This window comes from Orcinus orca, chromosome 10, assembly GCF_937001465.1.
Source record: "Orcinus orca chromosome 10, mOrcOrc1.1, whole genome shotgun sequence".
Classification (NCBI taxonomy): Eukaryota; Metazoa; Chordata; class Mammalia; order Artiodactyla; family Delphinidae; genus Orcinus; species Orcinus orca.
Window position 1 is genome coordinate 40,296,314 of NC_064568.1, and position 25,107 is coordinate 40,321,420.

The 25,107-nt window shown below is 58.2% G+C and overlaps 2 protein-coding genes across 9 annotated transcripts in view; one reads left to right on the plus strand and one right to left on the minus strand.

Annotated features, from left to right (window-relative positions):
• SCAP (SREBF chaperone) overlaps positions 1-11,580 on the plus strand; it is an 89,989-nt gene extending 78,409 nt beyond the window's left edge. For 3 of the 7 annotated variants that reach the window (XM_049716273.1, XM_033413061.2, XM_033413062.2), the window contains exons 7-22: positions 17-189; positions 587-713; positions 2,157-2,269; positions 3,288-3,382; positions 4,991-5,089; positions 5,251-5,469; positions 6,195-6,571; positions 7,111-7,299; positions 7,387-7,588; positions 7,677-7,792; positions 7,875-8,564; positions 10,089-10,171; positions 10,278-10,444; positions 10,626-10,706; positions 10,896-11,102; positions 11,185-11,580. In XM_049716273.1, coding sequence (XP_049572230.1) covers positions 17-189; positions 587-713; positions 2,157-2,269; positions 3,288-3,382; positions 4,991-5,089; positions 5,251-5,469; positions 6,195-6,571; positions 7,111-7,299; positions 7,387-7,588; positions 7,677-7,792; positions 7,875-8,564; positions 10,089-10,171; positions 10,278-10,444; positions 10,626-10,706; positions 10,896-11,102; positions 11,185-11,430 — 3,184 coding nt within the window. In that variant the 3' untranslated portion in view covers positions 11,431-11,580. The remainder of the gene's footprint in view (positions 1-16; positions 190-586; positions 714-2,156; positions 2,270-3,287; positions 3,383-4,990; positions 5,090-5,250; positions 5,470-6,194; positions 6,572-7,110; positions 7,300-7,386; positions 7,589-7,676; positions 7,793-7,874; positions 8,565-10,088; positions 10,172-10,277; positions 10,445-10,625; positions 10,707-10,895; positions 11,103-11,184) is intronic. The other 4 variants (XM_004283875.4, XM_033413064.2, XM_033413063.2 and 1 more) reach the window with 4 other exon arrangements.
• A 323-nt stretch (positions 11,581-11,903) lies between these two features.
• Positions 11,904-25,107, minus strand: part of PTPN23 (protein tyrosine phosphatase non-receptor type 23) — a 57,914-nt gene continuing 44,710 nt past the window's right edge. For both annotated transcript variants that reach the window (XM_004283874.4, XM_049716272.1), the window contains 23 exons: positions 20,552-20,679; positions 20,239-20,315; positions 19,569-19,618; positions 19,284-19,415; positions 18,961-19,041; positions 18,735-18,866; positions 18,603-18,650; positions 18,126-18,182; positions 17,940-17,998; positions 17,679-17,758; positions 17,450-17,564; positions 17,290-17,355; positions 16,773-16,918; positions 16,154-16,465; positions 15,919-16,073; positions 15,666-15,817; positions 15,399-15,578; positions 13,560-15,300; positions 13,299-13,483; positions 13,101-13,205; positions 12,887-13,025; positions 12,686-12,799; positions 11,904-12,605 (listed from right to left, as the gene is read on the minus strand). In XM_004283874.4, the coding sequence (XP_004283922.1) occupies positions 12,126-12,605; positions 12,686-12,799; positions 12,887-13,025; positions 13,101-13,205; positions 13,299-13,483; positions 13,560-15,300; positions 15,399-15,578; positions 15,666-15,817; positions 15,919-16,073; positions 16,154-16,465; positions 16,773-16,918; positions 17,290-17,355; positions 17,450-17,564; positions 17,679-17,758; positions 17,940-17,998; positions 18,126-18,182; positions 18,603-18,650; positions 18,735-18,866; positions 18,961-19,041; positions 19,284-19,415; positions 19,569-19,618; positions 20,239-20,315; positions 20,552-20,679 (4,734 nt within the window). In that variant the 3' untranslated portion in view covers positions 11,904-12,125. The remainder of the gene's footprint in view (positions 12,606-12,685; positions 12,800-12,886; positions 13,026-13,100; positions 13,206-13,298; positions 13,484-13,559; positions 15,301-15,398; positions 15,579-15,665; positions 15,818-15,918; positions 16,074-16,153; positions 16,466-16,772; positions 16,919-17,289; positions 17,356-17,449; positions 17,565-17,678; positions 17,759-17,939; positions 17,999-18,125; positions 18,183-18,602; positions 18,651-18,734; positions 18,867-18,960; positions 19,042-19,283; positions 19,416-19,568; positions 19,619-20,238; positions 20,316-20,551; positions 20,680-25,107) is intronic.

Consider the following 25,107-nt stretch of genomic DNA (forward strand, 5'->3'; position numbering starts at 1 on the left):
CCCACTCCATGACCAGGTTTCTGGGCAGCCTGCGGGCCCGCCTGATGCTCCTGCACCCCAGCCCCAACTGCAGCCTTCGGGCAGAGAGCCTGGTCCACGTGCACTTCAAGGAGGAGATTGGCATCGCTGAGCTCATCCCCCTTGTGACCACCTACATCATCTTGTTTGCCTACATCTACTTCTCCACGCGTAGGTCCACGGCAAGGAGGCTGGGGCTTTGTCTGAGCTAATACGGGCATTTCCAGATCACCCCCTTCCCTGCCTGTGCAGGTGGCCCAGGCAGAGATGTAGAACGTGCTTGGTGGTTACAAAAACTGGGGCTTCACCACCCCCACAGAGTCTCAGGGGCTTGGGTGGGTCCAGGGCTCCTCTTACTTCTTAAGAAAAGTCCCATCTTGGGTAAGGGTTCCCAAAGGACACACTATGCCCCTGAGACTGGGAAGTGTATACCTTCTTTGGTCAAACCGGGGCCTTCCCTTCCTCAACTGTCAGGGCATGCTCCCCTCCTAGGAGCTCAGTTTAGAAGGGCCTGTGTGTGCCAGGCTCTGGGGAGATGCTATCCTGATGTACCCTCTCTGCCCTCCAGGCAAGATCGACATGGTCAAGTCCAAGTGGGGGCTGGCTCTGGCCGCCGTGGTCACAGTGCTTAGCTCGCTGCTCATGTCGGTGGGGCTCTGCACACTCTTCGGCCTGACGCCCACCCTCAACGGCGGGTAGGTCCCGAGCAGGCTCCACTGGGTGGCAGGGTGGGACCGCAGGCCGGAGGACCTTGCACCTCTGGGCACTTGGCCTGCCCTGCACTGGACACTTGCTGTTACCCCGTATTCTCACATGGTTATTTTGGCATTTAAGAGGTACATTTTTTTCCTCTTTTAAGTTATCTGATTTGTGTTCATACATATGTATATACAAAGTTTATCTATATTTACATATAATACATATATAGTTATGTGTGTGTGTGTATGTATGTTCATGTGTATATTTCTGTGTGTGTATATGGGGTAGGTATTTATATATGCATATGTGTGTGTTTATGCATATATATATATATATATATATGGGTATGTATTGTGTGTGTGTATAGGGTATATGGATTTGTATGTGTGTATTTGTATATTGTGTATACACGTGCAAATTGCTTCTTGATGGCTTAAGCCATAGATGGGTGTGACAGAGAAGGTACATTTCTTCCTTTCTTACTATTAAAACATTTAAATGCCTAATAAAATAGGTAACGTTAGAGTGAGCTTTTTAAAAGACATAGGACATAAACACATTCTAATTTGTCACCTTTCCACGGTTTGCTTTCCCTGCCATTTCTCTCTGAAACGTGGTCTGAAAACCCTTCCCTGGGTGTGTCCTCGGGCTTCAGTCTCCTCAGCTCTGCTGGGCCCCACCTGCCTGTCCGTTAGTACTGCCAGTTGGCCTTTGCCCTGCCTTGGCTTGTCAGACTGGTCTCAGGAACAGCGATTTTGTGTTTTCTGTTACCTTCCTTGATCACAGAACTGCTTCCTTTCTTAAAGGTGATGGTGCTAAACACCCCGTCCCGCCAGAGCTGTCTGCTCTGCCCTCAGAGCCCCCACTTCCACTGCTCTACAGTGGAGACCCCAGGGAGGTTTGCCTCGGCTGGTGTTCTTTGTGCCTAGACTTCCCTCATGGACCGTTACTGGTAGTGGGAGCCTCTGGTCTCAGAGAGCTAGGAGAATTTTCTTTAGAAACAATTGCTCGTCTCCAAACACAGCTTCTCCACAGAGGCGAGTAGGGCTTTAGGCTGGTCTCATCCCCCTTCCATTTAGTCCTGATGACTTGGCTGGGTGGTCTCTGGCCAATGTGGAAGTCTGGTGTGGGGAGGCCCCGAGAGCTGTGCTCTGGCAGCTGGGCAGCCCAGGGGCTTCTCTCCGCCGTGCTGGATGGATGGAGATGGGGGTGGTCGCTCTCTCCCCGCACGGCTTCGAAGCCTGCCTGAAAGCTGAGAGCCGTGCAGACAGAGGCCCTCCTGGGACGGGGGGTCAGTCTTGTGCTGTGCGAGTCGCTCAGCAGCCCCCACTTTAGGGTGCCAACCCCATAGCCCCCCGGGACCCAAACCCGTTGAGAATCCGCTGTGTGTCGGGGGCCCTCCTCAGCGCTCTGCTCACCCTCTCCCTCTCTGTCCCCAGTGAGATTTTCCCCTACCTCGTGGTGGTCATTGGGCTCGAGAACGTGTTGGTGCTCACCAAGTCAGTGGTCTCCACCCCAGTGGACCTCGAGGTGAAGCTGCGCATCGCCCAAGGTAACAGGTGGGGTGTGCGGGGTGCACTAGGGCAGGGGAGGGGGGCTGTGCTACCTCTTCCGGCTGAGGAAACAGGGAGCCCAGGAGCCTCCCTTGCTGTGGCCTCCAGCGTCACATGGCAGCTTGTTAGCATGAGCCCTGAGGAACCGTGGAGTCACCAGGCCGTGCTTCGTCCTGGTTCATGTGTCAGTCAGAAAGCAAACCAGACTCTGCTGCGGGGCTCATATGTTTGACCCTTCGTCAGGCTGGCACCTGGTCTTTTCTCCTCCTGCCTCACTCCATCACATGAGGCCCAGGCCCCTGAAGCTGGTCACCTCAGAGACGCTGCCTCCACAGCTGCCAGGAAAGCCCCCTGTGGCCTCCGTGGCAGGAGCTGGGGATCTGGGGTTCTGGCGAAAGCGAGAAAAGAGCCTGGAGGTCTGAGCTCGTGCACCTCCTCATCCTCCTCACCCCCTATCTGTGGGAGCAGGGCTGGGGGCAGGCTGTTCAATCAGCAAACCTCTGTGAGCTTCTGTGAGAGGCCAGGCTCTGCCCTAGATGTAGGGTTCTGAGGAGACTAGGGGAGATGGCCGCTGTCCGCTAGGCGCTCAGCTTTAAACATGAGACTGTGTGATAGTCTGGGGCCCAGGGAGGGGCTGAGGTAGCACACAGCGACCTCCTCTGTCTCTCGAGCCATTCTCCCACGTGCAGACAGACCATGCACACCCGACGAGGACAGCATGTGAGGCTGGATGTGCCAGCTTTGGGGTCACTTGGCTCTCCTCTTGGGTTTGCTCAACTCACACCCTGCTTCTCCCTTCCTCTGATGGTTGTAGCTCTCCCCTGGACCCTCCAAACTCTCCTTCCCTGCAGCAGCTGTGACAGCAGCACCTTGGAGCCCGGGCACTGGCAGGGTCCTGAGGGTTGGGGCGCTTTGGTGGAATGGCTGCCTCAGAAGGCTCCCCATGTGGTTGTGTGCAGACACGTAGCGGACAGCAGTCACGTGCTGGCCCCATGGTCCTGTTGTTGTCCTCTGCAGGCCTAAGCAATGAGAGCTGGTCCATCATGAAGAACATGGCCACAGAGCTGGGCATCATTCTCATTGGCTACTTTACCCTTGTGCCTGCCATCCAGGTAAGGCCCCCTCCAGGGCTGTAGCTTAGGTGAGCATGGAGCCAGCTGCTGTCTCCCCAGCTGAGCGGGGCACACCCTCTCTACACTGCCACCCTCACCCATGAGGTGGGCCCTCTGCTGGCAAGATGGCTGTCACCGTGCACAGGGTGGTCCTGGCATAGCTGGTTCAGGAGGAGGACTCAGTGAGCCGAGGATGGGCCACGGGATTGAGCTCCCAGCCTGGCAGCCTCTGCCTTTGACCCTGTCCTTGCCCCTCGCTGCCTGTCTCTCATTCACCCAAGTGGCAAGAGGGGGCTTGGTGGGTGCAGCAGAGGCTGGCTGCCCGCTGTGCAGTCCAGTCAGACCTCGTTTCCCAGTTCTCAGAACACGCTGGGGCCCCTGAACCGGGCCCTTCCTGCCTTTCCTGACCCGAGCCCCGACCCACCCCTGCAGCCTCTGAACACATGGCCCGCACCCTGGGAGGGCCACCGGCCATTGCCCAGAGCCCTGGCCCAGCTGTGGGGCTGTGAGCAGAGGTGGGGGTGAACCCACACTGAGTCAGAAGCCCAGACTGTTGCTGCCGGTTCGAGGACAAGTTGTGCGAAGGGAGTGAAGAGCCATCCCCTCCCTGTCCTTCCCCCACAGCATGCAGGCCTGCTGAGGTTTGGGGATGAGCTGAGACCACAGGGGCCTCAGGCTCCCACCCCTGCCAGAGGGCGTCTGCAGGATACGGGCAGTCTTGGGACATTAGAACTGACATGACCACGGTGCCACCATGTGCTCCATCCTTCATCTTACCCCACATTTGAGTAGAAGCCATGGTGATGTGCCAGAGGTCGCAACAAGGGCAGGGGAGAAAAACTTAAATCTGAGAAAATTCCATCTATCCACAGGGCTTGGGGAGCAGAGAGACCACCCCTTTTCAGTTTCAGGGCAGAATTAATTGCCCCCTGAGCTCTTCCCTTCCTTTCATTGGTCCAGTGTGGTCACTGGCCAGGAATATTTCTGAGAGCCCCCAAACCAGGCCAGGCCTGGGCTCTAGGTAGGTGTCGGTCCATGGCACGTGAGCAGGGCCAGGGGCTCAGTCAGGGAGGGCTTTTTGGGTAGCAGGCTGGTGGGGCTCAGAACTTTCCAAGTTAGGGCTCCCCTGGTGGCGCAGTGGTTGAGAGTCCGCCTGCCGATGCAGGGGACACGGGTTCGTGCCCCGGTCCGGGAGGATCCCACATGCCACGGAGCGGCTGGGCCGTAAACAGACCCTGCGCGTCCGGAGGCTGTGCTCTGCGGCGGGAGGGGCCACAGCAGTGAGAGGCCCGCGTACAGCCAAAAAAAAGAACTTTCCAAGTTGGGTCAAGGCACCTCACCTCCAAGTTCGGGCATCAGCCTTCTCTGGGTAAAGGTGTGGGGGTTGGGGGGAGGTCTCTGCTGCCCCCTTGTGGGGAGGGAGGTAGCGGCTGCATTATCCTCCTTGGCCGCTCCCAGATTTCAGAACTACCAACATCTCTTTTCTTTCTCTCTGCTGTGCCTTGCCTGAAACTGCCCTACAGATTCCGAGGTGCCTGCAGGCACGGAACTGGTTCTCTGGGTGCTGGGCCGTGAGGTCATGGTGTCCCCTCATCTGCTTAATTCCAGGAGTTCTGTCTTTTTGCCGTCGTGGGCCTGGTGTCTGATTTCTTCCTTCAGATGTTGTTTTTCACCACTGTCCTGTCCATTGACATTCGCCGGATGGAGGTAGGACTGGGCTGAGCCCTGCCCACCCACCTCCTCCGCATCCCTGGCTGTGCTCAGGGGATCTCTGGGTGAGAGAGGGGCAGGCCTCGGGCAGGGCAGCAGCCCCCTGCGGACAGCCTCTGGACAGCAGCTTTGGGCCCTGACCACTGCACCCCCAACAGCTAGCGGACCTGAACAAGCGGCTGCCTCCTGAGGCCTGCCTGCCCCCAGCTAAGCCAGCGGGGCGGCCAGCACGCTTCGAGCGGCAGCTGGCTGTGCGGCCGTCCACACCCCACACCATCACACTGCAACCGTCCTCCTTCCGAAACCTGCGGCTCCCCAAGAGGCTGCGTGTCGTCTACTTCCTGGCCCGAACCCGCCTGGCACAGCGCCTCATCATGGTACCTGCCACCCCTGCCCGAGGGCCAGCGCTCAAGTCCCTCTTGCATTTTGCATTTGCCTTGGAGGTGGGGGGTGCCCCTCAGGCCTTCATGGCCTCTTGAAGCCTGGCTTTGGGAAGCCACCCACTCTGCCCTCCTGCCCAGACCCTGGTGGTTTCTGGGGTGATAAGCCTATCTTTGGAGAGGTAGCCGAGGTTGGCAGGGAGAGGAGTCGTCTCCCCAGGGTGACCCAGGACGGGGTGCTCTGGGATGGAGCCACCATGGTTGCCTGAGTCAGGGTTCACCGTGCAGGCGTCAGAAAATGCTGGGCTGGGCAGAGGGGAGAAGGAGCAGGGCTGGCCTCTGGTCAGTGGGCCTCTCCTAAGGAGTTGAAGTGAGACGGCAGCGAGGCTGAGGCCCTCTGAGGACTAGGACCCGTGGTGTCCGTGGAGCAGGTCATGCAGCTGGTCCCTCTGGCCATGCTGACCATGGGAAAGGTAGCAGCTTTCTGGCCCAAGCTGAGATGGGGTTTGGAGATGGGAAAGTTCTGTAACAAACCTAAGGGTGCACCTCTGTTTCCAGGCCAGGAGTCCCAAACCCCGACCATGGAAAGGGAATTAGGTCCCTCTGGGGGGCAGTTGGCCCCCAGTCATAGTGGGAGGACTTGGGAAGGCAGGAGGGTAGGACAGGTTGGGGCTGTCCGTTCCTCCCAGAGGTCCTGCTGAGCACCCGATGCCCCACTGCAGGCTGGCACCGTTGTCTGGATTGGCATCCTGGTGTACACAGACCCAGCAGGGCTGCGCACATACCTCACTGCCCAGGTGACAGAGCAGAGCCCTCTGGGCGAGGGCGCCCTGGCTTCCATGCCTGTGCCTAGTGGTGTGCTGCCTGCCAGCCACCCGGACCCCGCCTTCTCCATCTTCCCACCTGGTGCCTCTAAGTTACCCGAGAACCAGACATTGCCAGGGGAGCTGCCCAAGCCCGGGGCTCCAGCTGAGGGCATCCATGATAGCCCAGCCCCAGAGGTAACCTGGGGGACTGAGGATGAGGAACTTTGGAGGAAGTTGTCCTTCCGCCACTGGCCAACGCTCTTCAGCTACTACAACATCACACTGGCCAAGAGGTGAGTTGGGCTGTGCCAGGTTCCACCTCCCCACCTGGTGATGTCAGCTCACTGTCCCCAGAGCATCCCTTCCCTTTAGGAGGGAGACCCTCTGGTTTGAATTCTGCATTTCCTTTCAAATAAACACCCCTAAGGTTGTGAAGTAGGAGCCAGGGCTCCAAGCATCCACAACCTAAGAGTAGCCCGGGGCCCTGCTCTGGGGAGTCATAGGTTGCTGTCAGCCACTTGGCCAGAATGAGATGCACCTCACTCACTTCCACCCACTCTGAGCCACAATGGGTGACAGACATGGCAGTGATGGCTTGGCTGCCGGTTTCTGTGACAGACCAAGGTTGGGGTGCCAGAGCTGAGCTGGGGAGGGACGTTACCTCTGCTGCCCCAGCCCATGCTGGGAAGACTGTCCTGAGAGGGTGTTCTTGGAGCCTGGCAGGTTGAGCTGAGTCCCGTGTGACGAGCAGAGAGGGGGACTGGGGCAGCAGCAGGAGGGGGGGTCCCTTCCGAGGGCATCTCTGCTGAGGCTGCCCGCTGCCCGGCCCCAGGTACATCAGCCTGCTGCCTGTCATCCCAGTCACGCTCCGCCTGAACCCGAGGGAGGCCCTGGAGGGGCGGCACCCTCAGGACGGCCGCAGTGCCTGGCCCCCGCCGCGGCCTGGGCAGGGTGGGCTCTGGGAGGCCGGCCCCAAGGGGCCAGGCACGGCGCAGGCGCACAGAGACATCACCCTGTACAAGTAAGGCCCACAAGGGAGGGGGGCAGCTGGCAGGGACGGGGTGGGGGGGGGGATGGGGCACGCCTCACCAGGCTCCGCCCGGCGCAGGGTGGCAGCACTCGGCTTGGCCTCGGGCATCGTCCTCGTGCTGCTGCTGCTCTGCCTATACCGCGTGCTCTGCCCTCGCAACTACGGGCAACCCGGCTCGGGGCCCGGGCGGCGGCGGCGTGGGGAGCTGCCCTGTGATGACTACGGCTACGCGCCACCCGAGACAGAGATTGTGCCCCTGGTGCTGCGCGGGCACCTCATGGTGAGCACGGGCGGGAGCTGGGGGCGCCTGAGGCCTGGGCCGCGCAGACACCAGCGCCCGTGTCCATGTCCATGCTGTGCTCCCGCAGGACATCGAGTGTCTGGCCAGTGACGGGATGCTGCTGGTGAGCTGTTGCCTGGCAGGCCACGTGTGTGTGTGGGACGCGCAGACTGGAGACTGCCTCACTCGCATCCCACACCCGGGGTAGGTACCCCCCCACCTCCCACCCATGCCCTGCCCTGCATCTGTGCCCCACTGTCCTCACCCCACCCTCCCCACCCCCCAGCAGGCAGCGCCAGGACAGTGGTGTTGGCAGCGTGTTGGAGGCTCAGGAGAGCTGGGAACGGCTGTCGGACGGTGGGAAGGGTGGCCCAGAGGAGCCTGGGGACAGTCCTCCACTACGGCATCGTCCCCGGGGCCCTCCGCCAACTTCCCTCTTCGGGGACCAGCCGGACCTCACCTGCTTGATCGACACCAACTTCTCAGCGCAGCCACAGCTCCTAGAGCCCGCTCAGCCCGAGCCCCGGTACCGGGCGGGCTGCCGCCGTGCTCAGGCCTCCCCAGGCTATGACTTCAGCCACCTGGTGCAGCGACTGTACCAGGAGGAGGGAATGGCTCCCGTCCACACACCAGCCCTGCGCCCACCCTCGCCCGGGCCCACGCTGCCCCAGGCCCCTGAGGACGAGGGGGGCTTTCCTCCCGAGAAGGGCTCCCCTTCCCTCGCCTGGGCCCCCAGCGCAGATGGCTCCATCTGGAGCCTGGAGCTGCAGGGCAGCCTCATCGTGGTGGGGCGGAGCAGTGGCCGGCTGGAGGTGGGCAGAGGGGACGTCTGTGCAGGGGGTTTGTGGGCCCTCCTAGCTCGCAGGTGCTCACAGCCTCTGGGCCTGCAGGTGTGGGACGCCATCGAGGGCACTCTGCGCTGCAGCAGCGAGGAGGTCTCCTCGGGCATCACGGCCCTCGTCTTCCTGGACAAAAGGTGCGAGTGCTAGCTAGGATGCCTGCCTCAACCCTAGACAGCCCAGCACACTGTGAGGTTTGAGCCCTGCTTCCCCTTCACTGGTGTGTGACTTGACTTCCCTACTCGGTGCCAAGCCCCACACCTGTGAACAGCAGGTAGTCCACCTCAGTGGGAGGGTGACAGCTCCAAGAGTTAACAGGTAGGAAGCACTTAGAATAGGGCCTGGCACACGGAGAGTGAGCAGTTCTCCTCACTCTTCTGAAGTCAAAGTTGCTCTAGGTAGCCTGGGTTTTCAGTTCCAGAAAAATGCATTTTCAGAAGAACCGTCTTTTCTTCCCCTTTGATGCTGGACACTGTCCTCGCCTCCCTCCTCAGCACGGCTGTTGGCTGGGTGTTCCCAGGGCTCGATCACACACTCCCGGGGAGAGGAGGATTCCCGGCTTCTCAGGCTTGAGCTCCCACCTCTGGGCTGAGAAACCTGGGCCTCACCCATGACTAGGTGCCTTTGCTGAACGCTTCACCTGCCTGACCCATGCTGGCTCTTCCTTGCAGGGTCCCTGACCGTTTGTGGCCCCACCGTCTAAGCTAAAGCTGGAGCCTCATTTTCTCGGGGTGGGGATACCCCTTGCTCTTACCTCTCAGTTTCTGTTGCTGCTGCTGTCATTCCTGCCATTGCCAGGCTTCTTGCTCAGGCCTTACTTAGCTAACATCCTACCCTGCAGTCTGGCCAAGTTCACTGGGTTCTCCATGCTTGGAAATTCTCCCCTGCTGTGTTTTTTTTTTTTTTTTTTTTGAATTTTAGGGAAAGCCCACATGTCTCAGCTCAACCCCCAAAGTTCCATGGTCTCTCCCTCCACCCCTGTGCTGTGCCTTCCCCATCTCTGCCATAGATCCTTCAGATTATGGGCAGAGGTGAAGATGTGCATTGCCCTTTGCTGGAGTAAGATTTTGAACCCCACTCACTTCAAAGCTTTGGGGCCACAGGGCAAATGTCTCCATCTCTGCCCATCATCCTGTGCCTAGGAATCCGGGGCAGTGGAGAATAATCTTTGTGGAAAAAAGAAATGGAGCAGGTGGTGCTGGGGTCGAAGCTGCTTTTCTGTGATGGAGACAGCAACACCTTCTGTGGCTGTAAAACATAGGCCCCACCTTACGTCCTACTTCTCTTCCCCTGAAGCCTTTCCTTTAGCTCCAGGCTGTGGAGGGGGACTGCCTATACCCCTTGTTTGTTTTTAATTTCCAGTCTTACATGATGTTCCCCAGGTACCACTTTACACATACTAGCTCATTTACTCCTCATGACCACGCTGTGAGGTGGGTACAGTTGTTCCCGTTTCACAGATGAAGACTCTGAGGCACAGAGGTTAATAATTGGAGTTGCAACCTGGTCCCCAGCACCTGTGCTTCCTTCTTGGCCACGGTCCCTCATGGCTCCACTGTTCCCAGAACCAGTGGGACGGGCCTGTCAAGGGCCCGCGGTGCTCAGCCCCAAAGCTGGGGGCTCTGAGGGAGAGCCACCTGACAGCCGCTCTTCTCTTCCAGGATTGTGGCTGCCCGGCTCAACGGTTCCCTTGATTTCTTCTCCTTGGAGACTCACACTGCCCTCAGCCCCCTGCAGTTCCGAGGTCAGGGGACCTGGGCTGGGCTGGTGCCTGCACCTGGTGGGTGGAGCAGAGGGGCTGCCTGCAGGGTGTCTTCTCGGAGATCCCTCACTTGGCCTGTTATCCCCAGGGGCCCCGGGGCGGGGCAGTTCCCCCACATCCCCTATGTGCAGCAGCAGTGATGCAGTGGCTTGTCACCTGACCCACACGGTGCCCTGTGCACACCAGAAGCCCATCACAGCCCTGAAGGCAGCTGCCGGGCGCCTCGTGACTGGGAGCCAGGACCACACACTGAGAGTAAGTGTTGGCACCATCTCTTGGGCACTGGGGTGGCCCAACACAGGGGGTGGGGAGCACATGGGGTCAGTCAGGGAGTGGCTGGAGGTGTCCTGGATGAACTGTGGAAGGGAATTCCTGGCCAAAGTGTGATTTGGAAAATCCCAGAGAGACCAGAATCTGATACCTGTTCCTGCCCCAGGTGTATCGTCTGGAGGACTCATGCTGCCTCTTCACCCTGCAAGGCCACTCAGGGGCCATCACGACTGTGTACATTGACCAGGTGAGGGCCGTGGGTGGGGTGCGGGGTACCAAGCCAGGCCCATAGCCCTTGTTTCTAACTCCTGGGAGCTGGTCCCCAAGGGCCTCTGTGAAGCAGAGTGAGGGCTCCCACCCACCAGGGCACTAAGCCACCCTTGTGGACAGAGGTGTTTCACCACAGTGACCAGCTCTCCTGTGCCTGTTCCCTTAGACCATGGTGCTGGCCAGTGGAGGACAAGATGGGGCCATCTGCCTGTGGGATGTGCTGACGGGCAGCCGGGTCAGCCACATGTTCGCTCACCGTGGGGATGTCACCTCCCTCACCTGTACCACCTCCTGTGTCATCAGCAGTGGCCTAGATGACCTCATCAGCATCTGGGACCGCAGCACAGGCATCAGGCTCTACTCCATTCAGCAGGTAGGCATGTTGGGGGCCACGGGATTCTCGGTATTTTAGGGAAGGATTCAAGACACCGAGCCTGTCCTGTCCTTGCCTCCAGGACCTGGGCTGTGGTGCAAGCTTGGGTGTCATCTCAGACAACCTGCTGGTGACCGGCGGCCAGGGCTGTGTTTCCTTTTGGGACCTAAACTACGGGGACCTGTTACAGACAGTCTACCTGGGGAAGAACAGTGAGGCCCAGCCGGCCCGCCAGATCCTGGTGCTGGACAATGCTGCCATTGTCTGCAACTTTGGCAGCGAGCTCAGCCTAGTATACGTGCCCTCTGTGCTGGAGAAGCTGGACTGAGGGTGGGCCTCCCTGCCCGTCTGGCTGGGGTGCTCTGTGGGGCAATGTGCTGGACCTGGACTGGGGGAAGAGCTGAATCTTTGGGAAGCTGCCTCTGAACTGTCCTGTCCTGCCTCATGACTGTAATATTAAACTTTTTTTTAAAAATCACATCAGCCAGGGGCTTTGTGAGCCACTTGCGTCTTCCCCTGGATGAGCTCTGGCATCCTTTACACCCTCCCGGTGCCTAAAGTACAGCACTTGGTTAGACCTTTCTCAGCTCAGAGCAGCTCCTGCCAGAAGCCATACAGGTCAGAGGAAGAGTTTACAGGCTGGGGAAGTTTAGCAAGCCAGCTCTAGAGGCCATCTTGTCTAACCACTTCAGAGGTGTGGAAACCAAGGTGACCCCCTCCACCTCCACACTCGCTAAAAGTGGTGCTGCTGGGGCCCAGCCCCCCACCTCCCGGGGAGCAGCGTTCAGCAGAGACACTGGCCACAGAACAGGTTTGTTTATTCAACAGCAAAGAGCTGAAAATGTCAGGTCCCACAAAGGAGCAGAACCTGACCCAAGACCCGTGATGCATCTCTACCCTGTAGAGCTGTGGGCTGGGCCAGGCAGGGCTGAAGGCAGCAGGAATGGGAGTAAGACTAGGCCCCACCTCAAGAGGGGCAGACTGGCATGGGAGACAACGTAGTGCAAGGCAGGCAAACCCTGTTCAGGTCTTGTTGAGTGTCCAGAGTGGATCCAGAAGGCTGAGGGGGTCATCAGTGGGCCGGGCAGCCCGCAGACCCTGCCCGTTATGGGCCTGCAGAAAGTTCTGCTTGCTCATCCGCTGCTTTCCCCTCAAGGAGCTGTCCAGAGAGAAGGCCTCAGGAGTTAGGGAGGCCAGCAGCTCCAGGGAGGAGGAGGGGGGCCCCAGGCTGGGGACCTCAGGTACCGGCTGCTCCTCCTCAGGCGGAGGGGCCTCAGGCAGGGGTGAAGAGAGAGGGGGTGGGGAGGAGGATGGGAGCTGGGTGGACTCTGGGAGGCTGGGTGGCGGCAGGCCTGGGGGCTCTACAGGGCCTGGCAGGCCGGCAGCCGGGAAATCCAAGCCCCCGGGAGGCCGGATGCTGAGCTTGGCGATAGTGGCCTGGATGGAACTGATGGGCACATCCCCACCGAGAACCAGGTCCTGGGAGTCCTGAGGAAGGTGATTCTGAGGAGACAAGAGTGGGTGAAGATGGAGTCCACGAGGCAGTGTCAGTCCCAGCAGCCCCCAGGGGCTCCCTCCCTCACCTTCTGTGTGACACTGGTGCCAGCCGAGGGCTTGCACGGAAGGGGCATGCCGTGGCGCTGCAGGACCTGCTCCACGTGTTTCACCACCGCCTCATGGCAGAACCTGAGATGCAGCTGCAGGGGCGCATTGGGCCTGGTCAGCCGGGCAGGGCCCGTCACCCAGGATGGAGGGCCCATCCCAGCTCCCGCCTGGGCCCTCACCTTCTCCTGCAGCATGTGTTTCCTCTGCTGCCGCATGCGCCGCACCAGCTGAGGCAGCTCAGGGATCCCACTTCCAGCCTCCACCTCCTGCACAGCCGCGTAGAGCAGCGCGAAGGCTCCTGTGCGGCCTACCCCGGAGCTGTGGCAGGAAGGGGCTGTGAGGCCAGCCCAGGAGCCCCCAGAGGAGGGCCGCTCGGGAGCTACCCACACCTACCTGCAGTGGACGACGACCGGCGTGTGCAGGGGGCGCTGATGCAGGTAATGAGCGTGCACCTCCTGGATGAAGTGCAGCAGATTGCTGGGGCTGTCCGGCAGGCCTCTGCAGGGTGGGGTGGCGTCTCTGAGTCAGACCTGCTCCAAGGCCGCACCACCCTCCCAGCCCCCCAACCACCGCCCAGGGCAGCAGACGCACAACTCTGGCCATGTGGGGAAGTGGAGGTGCACGAGCGAGCGCTTGAGGCTCTGGTCCCGGAACTGCAGGCTCAGCACCCGCTCCACATGGGTCTCGGTGGTGCGAACACTGCTCAGGGCCAAGCTCAGGGCACCGTGCACCATGGGCTGGCCCCTCTCGGTAGGGAAGTAGCGAGCCACCTTTTGCTGAAGGACAAACAGGGCAGTTAGGGCTGGTTTTCCAGTTTCCCTTCTGGGCACCCACCCAACCTCTCCCTCTCACCTTTTCCATCTCGGCCTCGGACACGAGCATGACAATGACTGACACTTTCTGCTCATGCACCATGAGCCAGAAGTCGGCAGCTGTGCCAGGCAGGGGGGCCTGGGTGGCCACCAAAGGTGGGCAGTACGGTGAGAGCCCCTCCACGCGGCTGGCGTTGATGTAGTCGTCCTTGCCTGAGCGCAGCACCACACGGTTGCTGTCGTAGGGCATAACATCCTGGTGCCGGTTCTTCAGTGAGTAGCAGCGGGCGATGGCGATGGAACGGCCACGGGCATCGTGCTCCTGTGCGTCTTGTAGCTCCCGCCAGATAGCGTCCAGAGCCCCTGCATCGCCCAGCTGGCCCCGAAAGGCCTCCAGCTCCTGCTGCAACTGCTGCAGCCTCTCCGGGTGCTCATAGGGGTCCTGCTCGATCAGCCGCAGGGCCTGTGGCCGCCGGCCCTCAGCCGCATCCACCTTAGTAGGCTGCAGCAGGGGCTGCCCACCCCCAGGAGGCTGAGCGCCTCCATGCTGACTCTCAGGGCTGGAGGAGAGCAGATCTGCACTCGCAGCGCCTCGGCGCAGACACACGGCTGGCTCTGCTGCAGGGGGCCGAGGAGGGACGGGGCCGGGCCCCGGTGATGGGGCAGGCGAAGGCACCAGGTGGGGAGTGGGGGCGGGCTGGCTGGCAGGCGGAGGGCCTCGAATGGAGAGTGCGGGGGCCTGGGGGCCCAGGGGTCTGGGGGAAGGGGCAGGACCATATGCCAGGGTGGGATGGGGAGGCTGAGGGGGCCCAGGACTGGGGAAAGGCAGCACCCCTGAGTGGGGGGGCAGAGGGTCCTGAGAGGGGCCTGGGTAGAGCTGGGTATGCAGGGTGGGCGGTGGCTGCCCCAGGACACCAGGCTGAGGAGCAAAGGGATAGGGGGTCTGTGGGGGTACCAGTCCTGAAGGCTGGGGTGGGAAGAGGTGCGGATGCTGGAGTGGAAGGGGCTGCTGGGGAGGCTGGGGCCCAAACACTGCTCGTGTGGGATGAGGCTGGGGCCCAGTCCTCGGGGCTGAAAAACCTGTGGGCATCCCAGGAGAAAAGTGGTGCTGGGCTGGGGGAGCTGCGAGGGGTGGCTTGGCCCCCATCGGGTAGGTGTAGGGCACGGGCAGTGGCTGGGGGGGCGGCCCCGGAAAGCGGGGCCGGGGAGGAGCAGGGGCAGGGTTTGGCCGTGGTGCCGTGTGGCTGGAGATGGGGGCCTGGACGCTATCTACTGTGGTGGTGGCTGGCCGAATCCCCACGGCCAACTCAGGGCCCGAGAACTGGGGAGGTGGGGCTGAGGGCAGGCCTGCAGCTGGTGGGGTGGGCCCGGGCCCCACCCCACCATAGGGACTGCTCACCATGCCATGCTGTGGCGAGGATCGCGGCACGAGGCCCAGCTCTGGTGTGTAGGCCCCAGCTGTGTAGAGAGCAGGTCCAGGTGCCATGGCCACCACAGGGTGCCCTAGGGCCTGGGGGCCCCTGGGCTGCAACATCTGGGCGGGGCCCGAGTAGGTACCCGGCGGTAAGGCGCCTGAGAGATAGTGGGGTCCTGGGCCTGCAGAGCTGGGGAAGGGGCCGGGCGGGAAGTGGAGTGGGACAGCGGCCCCCAGGAAGGTGTCGGGGGGCAGGCTGCGCAGCTCCTCAGGCAGGTCCCCGGCCTCCACTGGCTCGCCCTCCTCCCTGCGGGGCAGCAGCGGCTTTGGGGCCGTGGGCCGTGGTGGCGGCTTCTTCTTCAGCTCCCTGTAGGATGAGGTAGGGAAGAAGCGGAGCCACACCATCCCCTCAGCCCGACCTCGGTCTCGGCTACAGCCGCACCCCGGCCCCGGGGCCACACTCACCTGTCCAGGAGCTGCTGCCGGGCTGCCTCGCGGGCCTGGCAGGTGGACTGTGCCCGTTCGAGGAGAGCAGCCACCTTGCTCTCCAGGTCTGCATAGAAGTCCTTGCCCTCCTGGGACTTCTTCATCAGGTCCTCATAGGCTTCATAGGAGGCCACCAGGGTCTGCAGCGTGGAGTTCCACCTGGCGGGTAGAAGGGCCGGCAGGAGGTGAGTAACTGGAGCCCAGCTCTGGGCAGGACTGGGTAGAGGCACAGGGCCAGACACTGACTTTTGGTCCAGTTCACTGAGCACCCGCCGCACAGATGCGTACTGCACGTTGGCCTCTGTCAGTGCCCGGAGAATGTTGTCCTGGGCGGCCAGGTTCTGCTCCAGGTACACCCTCAGCTGATCATACTTCTTCAGCTGCTCCTCAAACAGCTTCTAAGGGAGTGTGTTGGGGGGTGGAGGACAGACACTCAGGGCCTCACCACCTAAGGGTGGAGCCTAGAGTCAGCCCCTGCATACTGCTCACCCAGCCCCACCTTTATCTCTGAGTGGTCTGTGGTAACCAGTGACGCCGTGATGTCATCCTTCTGGATAAGCTCACGCAGCTGCTGCTCCAGGGACACACGCTGGTCCCGCATCTCCTGCACCTTGGCCAGGATGCGCTTCAGGTTCTGCAGCACTGCCTTGTCCTCTGGGAGCGGCAGTGGTCAGTGAGGCCAGAGAAAACCCCAGCGCCAAGCCTCTCTCCATGGGGACAGGAAGGGGGCTCACCTGGGGTGAGGGCTGGCGTGGGCAGGGCAGCCCGGACCTGGTCCAGAGGCCCACTGAGCAGGCGCAGGTTGCCAACATGCAGATTCATGGCACGGTGCAGCTCGCTGTTGGTGAAGGAGGCCTTCTCATGGACCTCCATGTACTTGGCCCATTCTCGCCTCACCTCTGCCAGCTCGGCCTTGGAGACAGCCGTGCTGGCCCCTGCCTGACTCACTGCCTCCTGCATCTTCTGCTCTAGCAGCTCATCCTCCTCCAGCAGGTCCCTGATGTCCTTCAGGGAGGCCTCCACATCCGTGAACACACCTGACAGCACTGGGGGCATGTTTAGAGGAGGCGGGGTCAGCTCCTGTGGCAGGCAGACCAGGCATCCAATCTGGCCCATCCCCCAGGAGACAGAACCGCCCCCTCAGTCAGGCTTGTGTGCAGCCCAGTGCTGGCTGAGCAGGGCAGACAGAGGGCACACGGTGCGGTAGTTCACTGAAGTGTGCAGCGGGTGCTCTGACAGGTGCTGGGAGAGGTGAAAACCTCTATCCTCGGTCAACAAGGGACACAGAGAAGGCCGCAGCAGATGACTCCCACGTTCCCGCCCTCCACCTGCTTGCTTTTCCTCCTCACTCACCTTGCATGGACTGGACGAGGTTCCTGACAGTGTCGGGCCGGACGCTGAGAGCCGCACACTTCTCCATGAGCTGGGGTGGGATGTGGCTGTAGGCATCAAGGTTGTCCACTGTCTCAGGATCCAGCTGCATTGAATCCATGAACTGGCTGTTGAGGGGCAACGGGACCAGGTGGGTGCTGGCTCAACCCCTCAGCTACACAAGAAGCCCACTAGGGCAAGCTCCCACCACTGAAGCAAGGTCTGAGGTCCTAGGAGACAACAAATCAGCATCCCAACTGCCCCCACAGAACATGCCCAGGGCACTGCTGAAAACAGTGGGACATCCTCCTCTCAAGATGCATGACTCTCAACTTACAAATCTAGCATACAAGACCCTGGGCAGGGAGGGCGCAGCCAGGAGGCCTGCTGGTGCCAACAGACCTTTCATTTACTCCTCTCCCTGTCGCAGGCAGCACTGGGGACCCCACAGAGGTCTGGTGTGTACCCTCCATGCCTCCCACCCAAGCCCTGCACTCACTCCAGGACCTCATTCTTGTCCTCAATCTTGGCCATCATCTCCCGAAGCAGCTTGGCCTTCTCCTCACTGCAGGAGAAGTGACAGCAATTTGCTGGAAGCCCATGTCTGTTGAGATATTCCAACCCGCCCTGGGCTAATAGGGCCTGCCTATCCTGCCCACCTGTACAGCGACGAGGCTTCATGGGCAGCCATGGGTACCAGTTTGGTGAAGATGTCAGGGCCCGTAACAGCTGGGTCTGTGGGGTTCACTGGTAAGGGCTTCACCAAGGGGGCACCTGGGAGGGGTGAGGAAGAATCGTGGAGACCAGGCCCACTCGAACCTCGACTGCCTCTCTTCTGTCCCATCTTCATCCCCTACCCCGATCCTCGGCTTCCCCTCAGCTTCAGACCTTTTACAGGCTGAAGGGTGTCCAGTGCTGGGACAGCCTCGTGGTAGATGAAATCATTGTCCTTCTTGGCAGAATTGTATCTGGGGGTCAGGAGAAGGAGGAATGGGGAGTCTTGAGTGATCAGCAGGGATCCAGGACCTAGCCTCCCACATGGGCCACTACTCTCTGGCCCTGGTGGCTTCCTCCCAACGATGCAGGCGAAAGGCCAAGACCCTTCCTAACAAGAAGGAACCAGGGCCACCCCGAACCCCAGAAACTCACTTTCCCCCAATGACGTCCATAGTGAAGCGAAGTGCATCTTGCACAGTGTCAGGCTGGCCCTGTAGGGTAGGGATGGGGGTGCTCAGTGCCAACCACAGCCAGTGCCAGGACACCCCTCAGCCCCAGCAGGCTTGCTCCTTGTCTTCCCAGGCTCCGAGGGGCAGCCAGGCTCTTCCTCATCTTTACCTTGGCCTGCTTGATGGCTTCATTGAGCTTGTCCAGGGCACTCTGGAAGTACGCAACCTGCGGGGGACAGAGACCAGTCCGTCCTTCCCTGCTTGGACCCTACTTCTGCCACCCCAACCCCCACCGAGCCTGTCTGGCCATCAGGTGACCCATCAGAAGACAAGGAGCTGAGGAGGTAGCCACGCGCCAGCCCAGCCAACAGCACCACGCTTAGCGTCTACCTTCCGGCTCCACCCCACAGCCTACATCTCCCACCAACCATCCCCTGAGGGGAGCCTGCTGCGCGCCTCCTCCGTCCCCTGGGGATGAAGGCTGCACAGATGGGACAACACATGAGGAACACCAGGTCTACAGCGGTGGGGGGGCGGGGGGCAGCCAGGGATGTGGGGGTGAGAGACAGAAGAAGGGTCCCCACGAGGATCTGACTAACAAGGCTGGGACCAGTCCAGAGTCCCCTCCTCGCCACGGCTCACTCACCCGCTCTCCGAACTTCTGCTGCTCCTCAGCCTGCTTCCCCATGTGCAACTGGGAAAGAAGAGATGTCACTACTTACTTCCTGAGCTACGGCAACTCAGCCCAGCCCAGCCCTGGTGGCCACGGTGCCCTCACATGAGCCACAGCCGCAAAGTAGTAGATCTTCATCTGTACCAGCTTCTTCCAGTCCTTCTGGATCCGGCCCAGCAGTGAGGCGGTATCGGGGTTCTCCAAGGCCCGGCACGCCTCCTTGTAGTAATCCACCACCTAGAAGCCAGGACAGGGCTATAGTTGGGGACCGGGAGTAAACCAAAAGCCTGGCATCAGTCCCTTGTGGGCCACCGTCGATCCCTGTCCCTACCTGTGCACTGATGCGAGCCACCAGAAAGCTCTTCCTGTTGTCCAACATGGACTTCTCCAGAAGGCACTCCTGAGCCTGGCCCTGGAAGAGCAGATGGAGATGCACTCCATTCCTCACCGGCACAGACCACACGGATGCCCTCTCTGCCCAGCCTCCCGCACTCCAAGCACCACAGCCCTGCTCCTGATCCACCTGGGGCTCAAAAGATCAAAGCCCAGGCCTCTGCTTGTCCCTCACTGCCATGTGCACAGGACCTCTAGGATCCAGCCCTAACCGTGCCCGGCCCTGGATTCAACTCAGCCCCAACAAGGGCGTCTCCTCACCAGCATGAGGTTGACATTGAGAGTGAGGATCTGCCGGCTCATGTCAACGCTGTAGGCATGAGGGAAGTGCTCACGCAGGTAGGCAAAGGCACCTGCTGCGCACTGGAAGTGAGTGCAGGAGACCTTCATGCCCTGGGAGAGAACAGGGGAGGATGCCAGAAGCAGAGCCACAGAGCTGCCTGTGTCCACTCCACGGGGCAGGATTCACACCCTGGAGGCTGACAACACTCAGCACCCCTCCCTGGTTCTGTCCTACGACCCACCCACTGCCCCTACCCTCCTCACCTCCTCAGACATGCGCTTGTCCATGGCCCCCAGCATGGAGTGCAGCGCCCCTAGGGAGGCACAGAACACGGGGTCAGGGCTAGCCTGGGGCTGCTGGTGTCACCCATGATCAGGACAACAGGGGTCTGGGGCAGTTGGTCCAAGGACACCAAAGCTGGAGTAAATGGGGTCTCGGTCTCTGGCTCTGCACCAGGCAGGGATGGGGTGGAAGGGAAGGGGCTCCTGCCATCCACAGCCCTCAGCCTACGAGTCCAGTCTCAGAGCCTCAGGGATTGCCTACACAGGACTCGGGGCTCCCCAGGCTGAGGCTGAGCCATCAGGGTTGACGGCAAGGCCAGTCTAGGCCAGCCTTGTTCTCTTCCTGCTGGAAGCAGCCCAAGCCACAAGGGGGGCTGGGATCTGTCCAGTCAGAAAAGAGAGGCCACCCCTCTGGGCCGGAGCACACTAGCAACACCATGTGGCAGCCAGCCTAGTAGAGCCTCTCCCCAGCAGGCTGGCTCCCTGTGGGCCAGAAGAGAGGCACCAGCAGAGCTGTGGGAAGGCAGGGGGAGGGTCAGAATCCAGGTGTCTTCCTTCCATCAGCCCACTGCCCTTGTGGCCTCCTGCTGAGCTGAGATGGGGTGGGCAGGGCTGGGAGGTAGGGCCATGGGGAAGGGGTTAGGTAGCTCACCAAGGTTGTAGAGAATGCAGGCCTGCTCATACTTGATGTCTTCATGGGCCACAGACTTGCCTGAGAAGATCTCAGTCCTGTGGACAGGCCACCCCAGTCATTTCGAGTGAAGGAGCTGGTGAAGCGACCCGCCACCCCCAGTGCGGTGTCGGATGGGAGGGAGGCCTGGGGAGACCACACCAAGCCACTCCCCATGCTGTGTAGCAAGGAAAAGAAAGCGGGGGGCGGGGGAAGAGGGGCATCCCCACCGCCCAGACACCCCTGGGCTGTCCCAGGCAACCTCCAGGCTCCCCCCAGCCCTGCCAGCTCTCACCAGGTGACAGAAACAGCGGCCTCCTGGCCTGAGCCCATGGGGACCCGACTCTGCAGGTAGTGGAGCTGGCCCAGGTACTTGCGGAGGACACTGCAGCCCTCAAAGTCCCGTGGAACACGAACAGCATTCTGGGGGATGGATGGGAGAAGCAGGCCTCCTGTCATTTGGAGTAGAAGACAGGCAGGGCTGTCCACCCACAAATGCCCAGGAAATAATCAGGGCTGGGGGACTGCACAGTCTAAGGGACCCAAAGAAAGCCCGCAGCTACCTGTAGTAATTCAACAACCATCCTACCAGCCAGGACTGTTGGACTGAATCATTCCCACTTTTCCAGGAGGCAGTTTAAAACATGCATTAAAAATTTAAATGTACTTAATGTTTGACCCACAGTTCTGTATCTAAAAATATACAGTAAGAAATCCAGAACAGCAAATGCTTGGATGAGCATGCAAGGATATTTATCACAACATTAACAGGGCCAAATACTGGATGCTACCAAAACTTCCATTAAAGAGGATTAAATAAATCACGTCAAGGCTACCCACAAAAGAGAATACTCTGCAGCCATGAAAACTGAAGACAAGGATCTCTACTGATATGTTAAGACGTTCATAACACATTTATTGTTGGGGGGAAAAAAGCATGTAACAGATGAGCAACATAATTTCATTTTTATAAAATCATATGGAAATTGATACCAACTAGGTATATAAACAGAGAGAAAAAAATCTAGACAGTTAAGTGATTATCCCTGGATAGTAGGGTTTAAGTAATTTATCTTATCCTATACATGCATACAGAGACGTATTTGATTCTTTATATTATTTTGCTTATGTATTCTTTTATATGAACAATTTTCAATTTTTATAGTAAGCAATAAAGCTAGTCCCATTTGGGGAAAAAACAAAGTGAACCCTCTGCTCAAACAAACGGAAGAAGAGACAGTATGCCCTCCAAGAAACAGGCGCACAAAGAGTAGAGGGGCTAGAATCGCTGTGCATACCCTAACCCCACCTGCTGGAGCGACCAGAGAGCCCCACACCAGGGTTCCAGCAGCCGAGGGGCCCAGTAGAGAGCTGCTGGGCACCAGCTAGAAGAAATCCTCTAGGGGACTTCCCTGGTGGGGCAGTGGTTCAGACTCTGCGCTCCCAATGCAGGGGTTGGGGGCACAGGTTCGATCCCTGGTGGGGGAACTAAGATCCTGCATGCTGCTCAGCACACCGTCCCCCCCCCCAAAAAAAAAAAAAAAAAAAACCTCTAGGACAAGACACTCCAGAGCTGGGCTCTGAGCCTTCTGTCTGGGATGCTCAGAAGGGATGTGGATACCCTGTGGGACATCAGAGGAGGAAGAGTCTAGCACTGGTCCACTCAACACCACTTCCCAGCAGTGTCTTGGGGGACCATCTCCCCTCTGGGCCTCAGTCTCCTCTTTCAACAGGAATGCTAAGCTCCCTCTCTGCCCTCTACAATGCCCACTGCAAGGATAAGGCGTGTCACAGCCATACTGCTGAGGTGCCACCTCGAAGGGCCTATCCCACAGGCCAAGGCTTCTCATATAGTCATTCTTATCACTTCCCTCCCCATCATACTTCCACCATAATGAAATGGCACTTAACGTTTTCCATTTTTTATAGTGGAGCCACATCCTAAGCAGTTAACATCTCTAAAATAATAGGTATGATGTGCTAGCTACACATTTTTAAAATACTAAAGAATATACAAAAAAATTTTAAAATGTTTGTCTTTGTACTTCCTAAAACCATCTTTGGGAAACAATGGAAGCAACCCTCCCTCCAGGTCATGGAGATTTCACCTGCACCCTTTAATCCAACCAAGAATGCAGCTGCTGCTTGTCCCACCTGGCCTGTCACACTCTGAGGAACTGCATGTGGTAGGAGTAGAACAGAACAGGGGAGTCTGAAAACAAGCCTGGCCGCCACACCACACCCACTCCCCCACCCTCCAACAACCCCCTCACCACCTCCGTCAGTTTAATTCCCTGTGATCACAGAACCAAAAATTTATTCCAGAGTAACTGAAAAGTCTTCTTAAAGAATTACTTCAGGGCTTCCCTGGTGGCGCAGTGGTTAAGAATCTGCCTGCCAATGCAGGGGACACGGGTTCGAGCCCTGGCCTGGGAAGATCCCACATGCCGCGGAGCAACTAAGCCCGTGTGCCACATCTACTGAGCGTGCGCTCTAGAGCCCGCAAGCCACAACTACTGAGCCCACGTGCCACAACTACTGAAGCCCACGTGCCTAGAGCCCATGCTCCGCAACAAGAGAAGCCACCGCAATGAGAAGCCTGCGCACCGCAACAAAGAGTAGCCCCCGCTCACCGTAACTAGAGAAACCCAGCGCGCAGCAACGAAGACCCAACTCAGCCAAAAATTCAATATAAAAATAAATAGATAAATAAATAAAATTTTAAAAAAAGAATTACTTCAGGCCCAGTTTTACAGATGAGGAAACTGAGGCCCAGATCAGGAAAAGAGAATTGCCTACAGATTTCCAGATTATATCCACCTTCCATTTCCACTGCAAATCAATGAGTTATGGTAAAAGGTTAACTTGACTTATGCTGTCTCTGCTTTCTACATCTCTGTGCTTTCATAAATTTCCTGTAATTCACTAAAAACTGGACCAGTGTTCTAAAACTTCTGTAATAGTTCATTTAGTTACTCTATTTTATTTTCACTTTATACATTGCTGAATCTGGGAGTTTTCTTGATCTGATAATTTTTTTTTCACTGAAATAATTATTATCAGCGTTCTATGTAAGAAAGTTTGTTCTGTGGTTTCACTGAAGAAACACTGACCTAGTCCAACTCCCACACTCTTTCAATGAGTAACTCAAGCCCCAGGAAGGGGAAAGCGACTATCCTGATGTCCTTCTGTGAGCTGTCTGTGCTGGGAATAGCCTCAGATCTGGAGCATTCTTGGGGTTGGCTCTCTCCAGCCCACTGCTCTGTGCAGGCTGCCTGCCCTACACCATAAAGGATCTGCCTCAGAAGAGGCTTTGGAGCTGGGTGACAATGCTCCCTTGAGGGTGTTTTGTGTGCATGTGCACCTGTGTGCACAAAACAATGGTAGTCTGAGGGGTTAAGATTATCTCATTAGTTTTCAAACTCTTCAAACAAAATCTTTTTTTTTTAATTTAATTTACGCGGAGTATTCTGGGAAGGTAGCAGAGTAGGAAGCACCAGAAATCTGTCTCCCCACACAGACAACAAATGCACTGGCAGCATCTGTCTGATGTAACTGTTCTAGAACTCCTGGAGTCTACTGAGGACTTACAAATGTGCAGAGGAATGTTTGGATAAATTTTGGTGAATTTCAGCCCTTAGCACAATCGCAGCTACCCAGTGCCCATCCCTGTGCAGGCAGCCTTGCATGTGTTCCTGGAGCGGCTTGTGCACACAGCCTGTGGGAGCCAGGGTGGGCAATGAGGACGCTGTCCTCCAAATATCAGGGATCTGCTCTGATCAGGGCTGATCGCGCTGCTTCTGATCTCAGAGGTGCAAAGAGGCGGCGGACACTGTTGTTACACCTCCCCCTGCTGTTGCACTCCCCCTCTGGCTGAAGTGACTTCAAGGGGATTTAAAGCACCAGTGCTTCTCCCCCCTCATCCCTTCATTTTTCTCTTTTTCTCCTTTTGGGAGCCAGGTATTGAGGACTATTGGATTCAAAAGCAACCACATATTCAGAGGAAGTTAGACAGTCATCATGCATACCCAGGGGAAGGCAAAGGCTTAAAAAAGACCTGAGAGGGCTTCCCTGGTGGCGCAGTGGTTGAGAGTCCGCCTGCCGATGCAGGGGACACGGGTTCGTTCCCCGGTCCGGGAAGATCTCACATGCCACGGAGCGAGCCATGGCCGCTGAGCCCGTGCACCCGGAGCCTGTGCTCTGCAGTGGGAGAGGCCACAGCAGCGAGAGGCCCACGTACCGCAAAAAAAAAAAAAAAAAAAAAAAAGACCTGAGAAGACTTTAAGTCCACACCTCAGACTGATTCTTGGCACAGAGACAGCCTACAACACTCCAAACAAACAAACAAACAGCAAACCCTGGGAGAAGGGGAGATTCTGATTTCCAGAGTCACCACATCATTAGATTCAAATGTCCGGTTTTCAACAACAAAAATACAAGACATATAAAGAAATAGGAAAATATGACTCATTTAAAGGGACAAAAACAAACAAACAAACTGTTCCTGAAAAAGATGTGATGACAGCTCTACTAGATAAGTAACTGTCTTAAAGATACTCAAAGAACTAAAGGAAGATGCGGAAAAAAGTCAAGAAAACGACATAGAGAACAAAATGGGAATATCAACGAGACAGAAAACTTAAAAAGAAACCAAAAAGAAATTCTGAAGCTGAAAAGTACAATAACTGAGTTGAAAAATTCACTAGAGTGATTCAAAGGCAGATTTGAGTAGGTAGATGAAACCATCAGTGAAATCAAAGCTAGGACAATTGAGGGAACTTCCCTGGTGGTCCAGTGGGTAAGACTCTGCGCTCTCAATGCCGGGGGGCCTGGGTTTGATCCCTGGTCGGG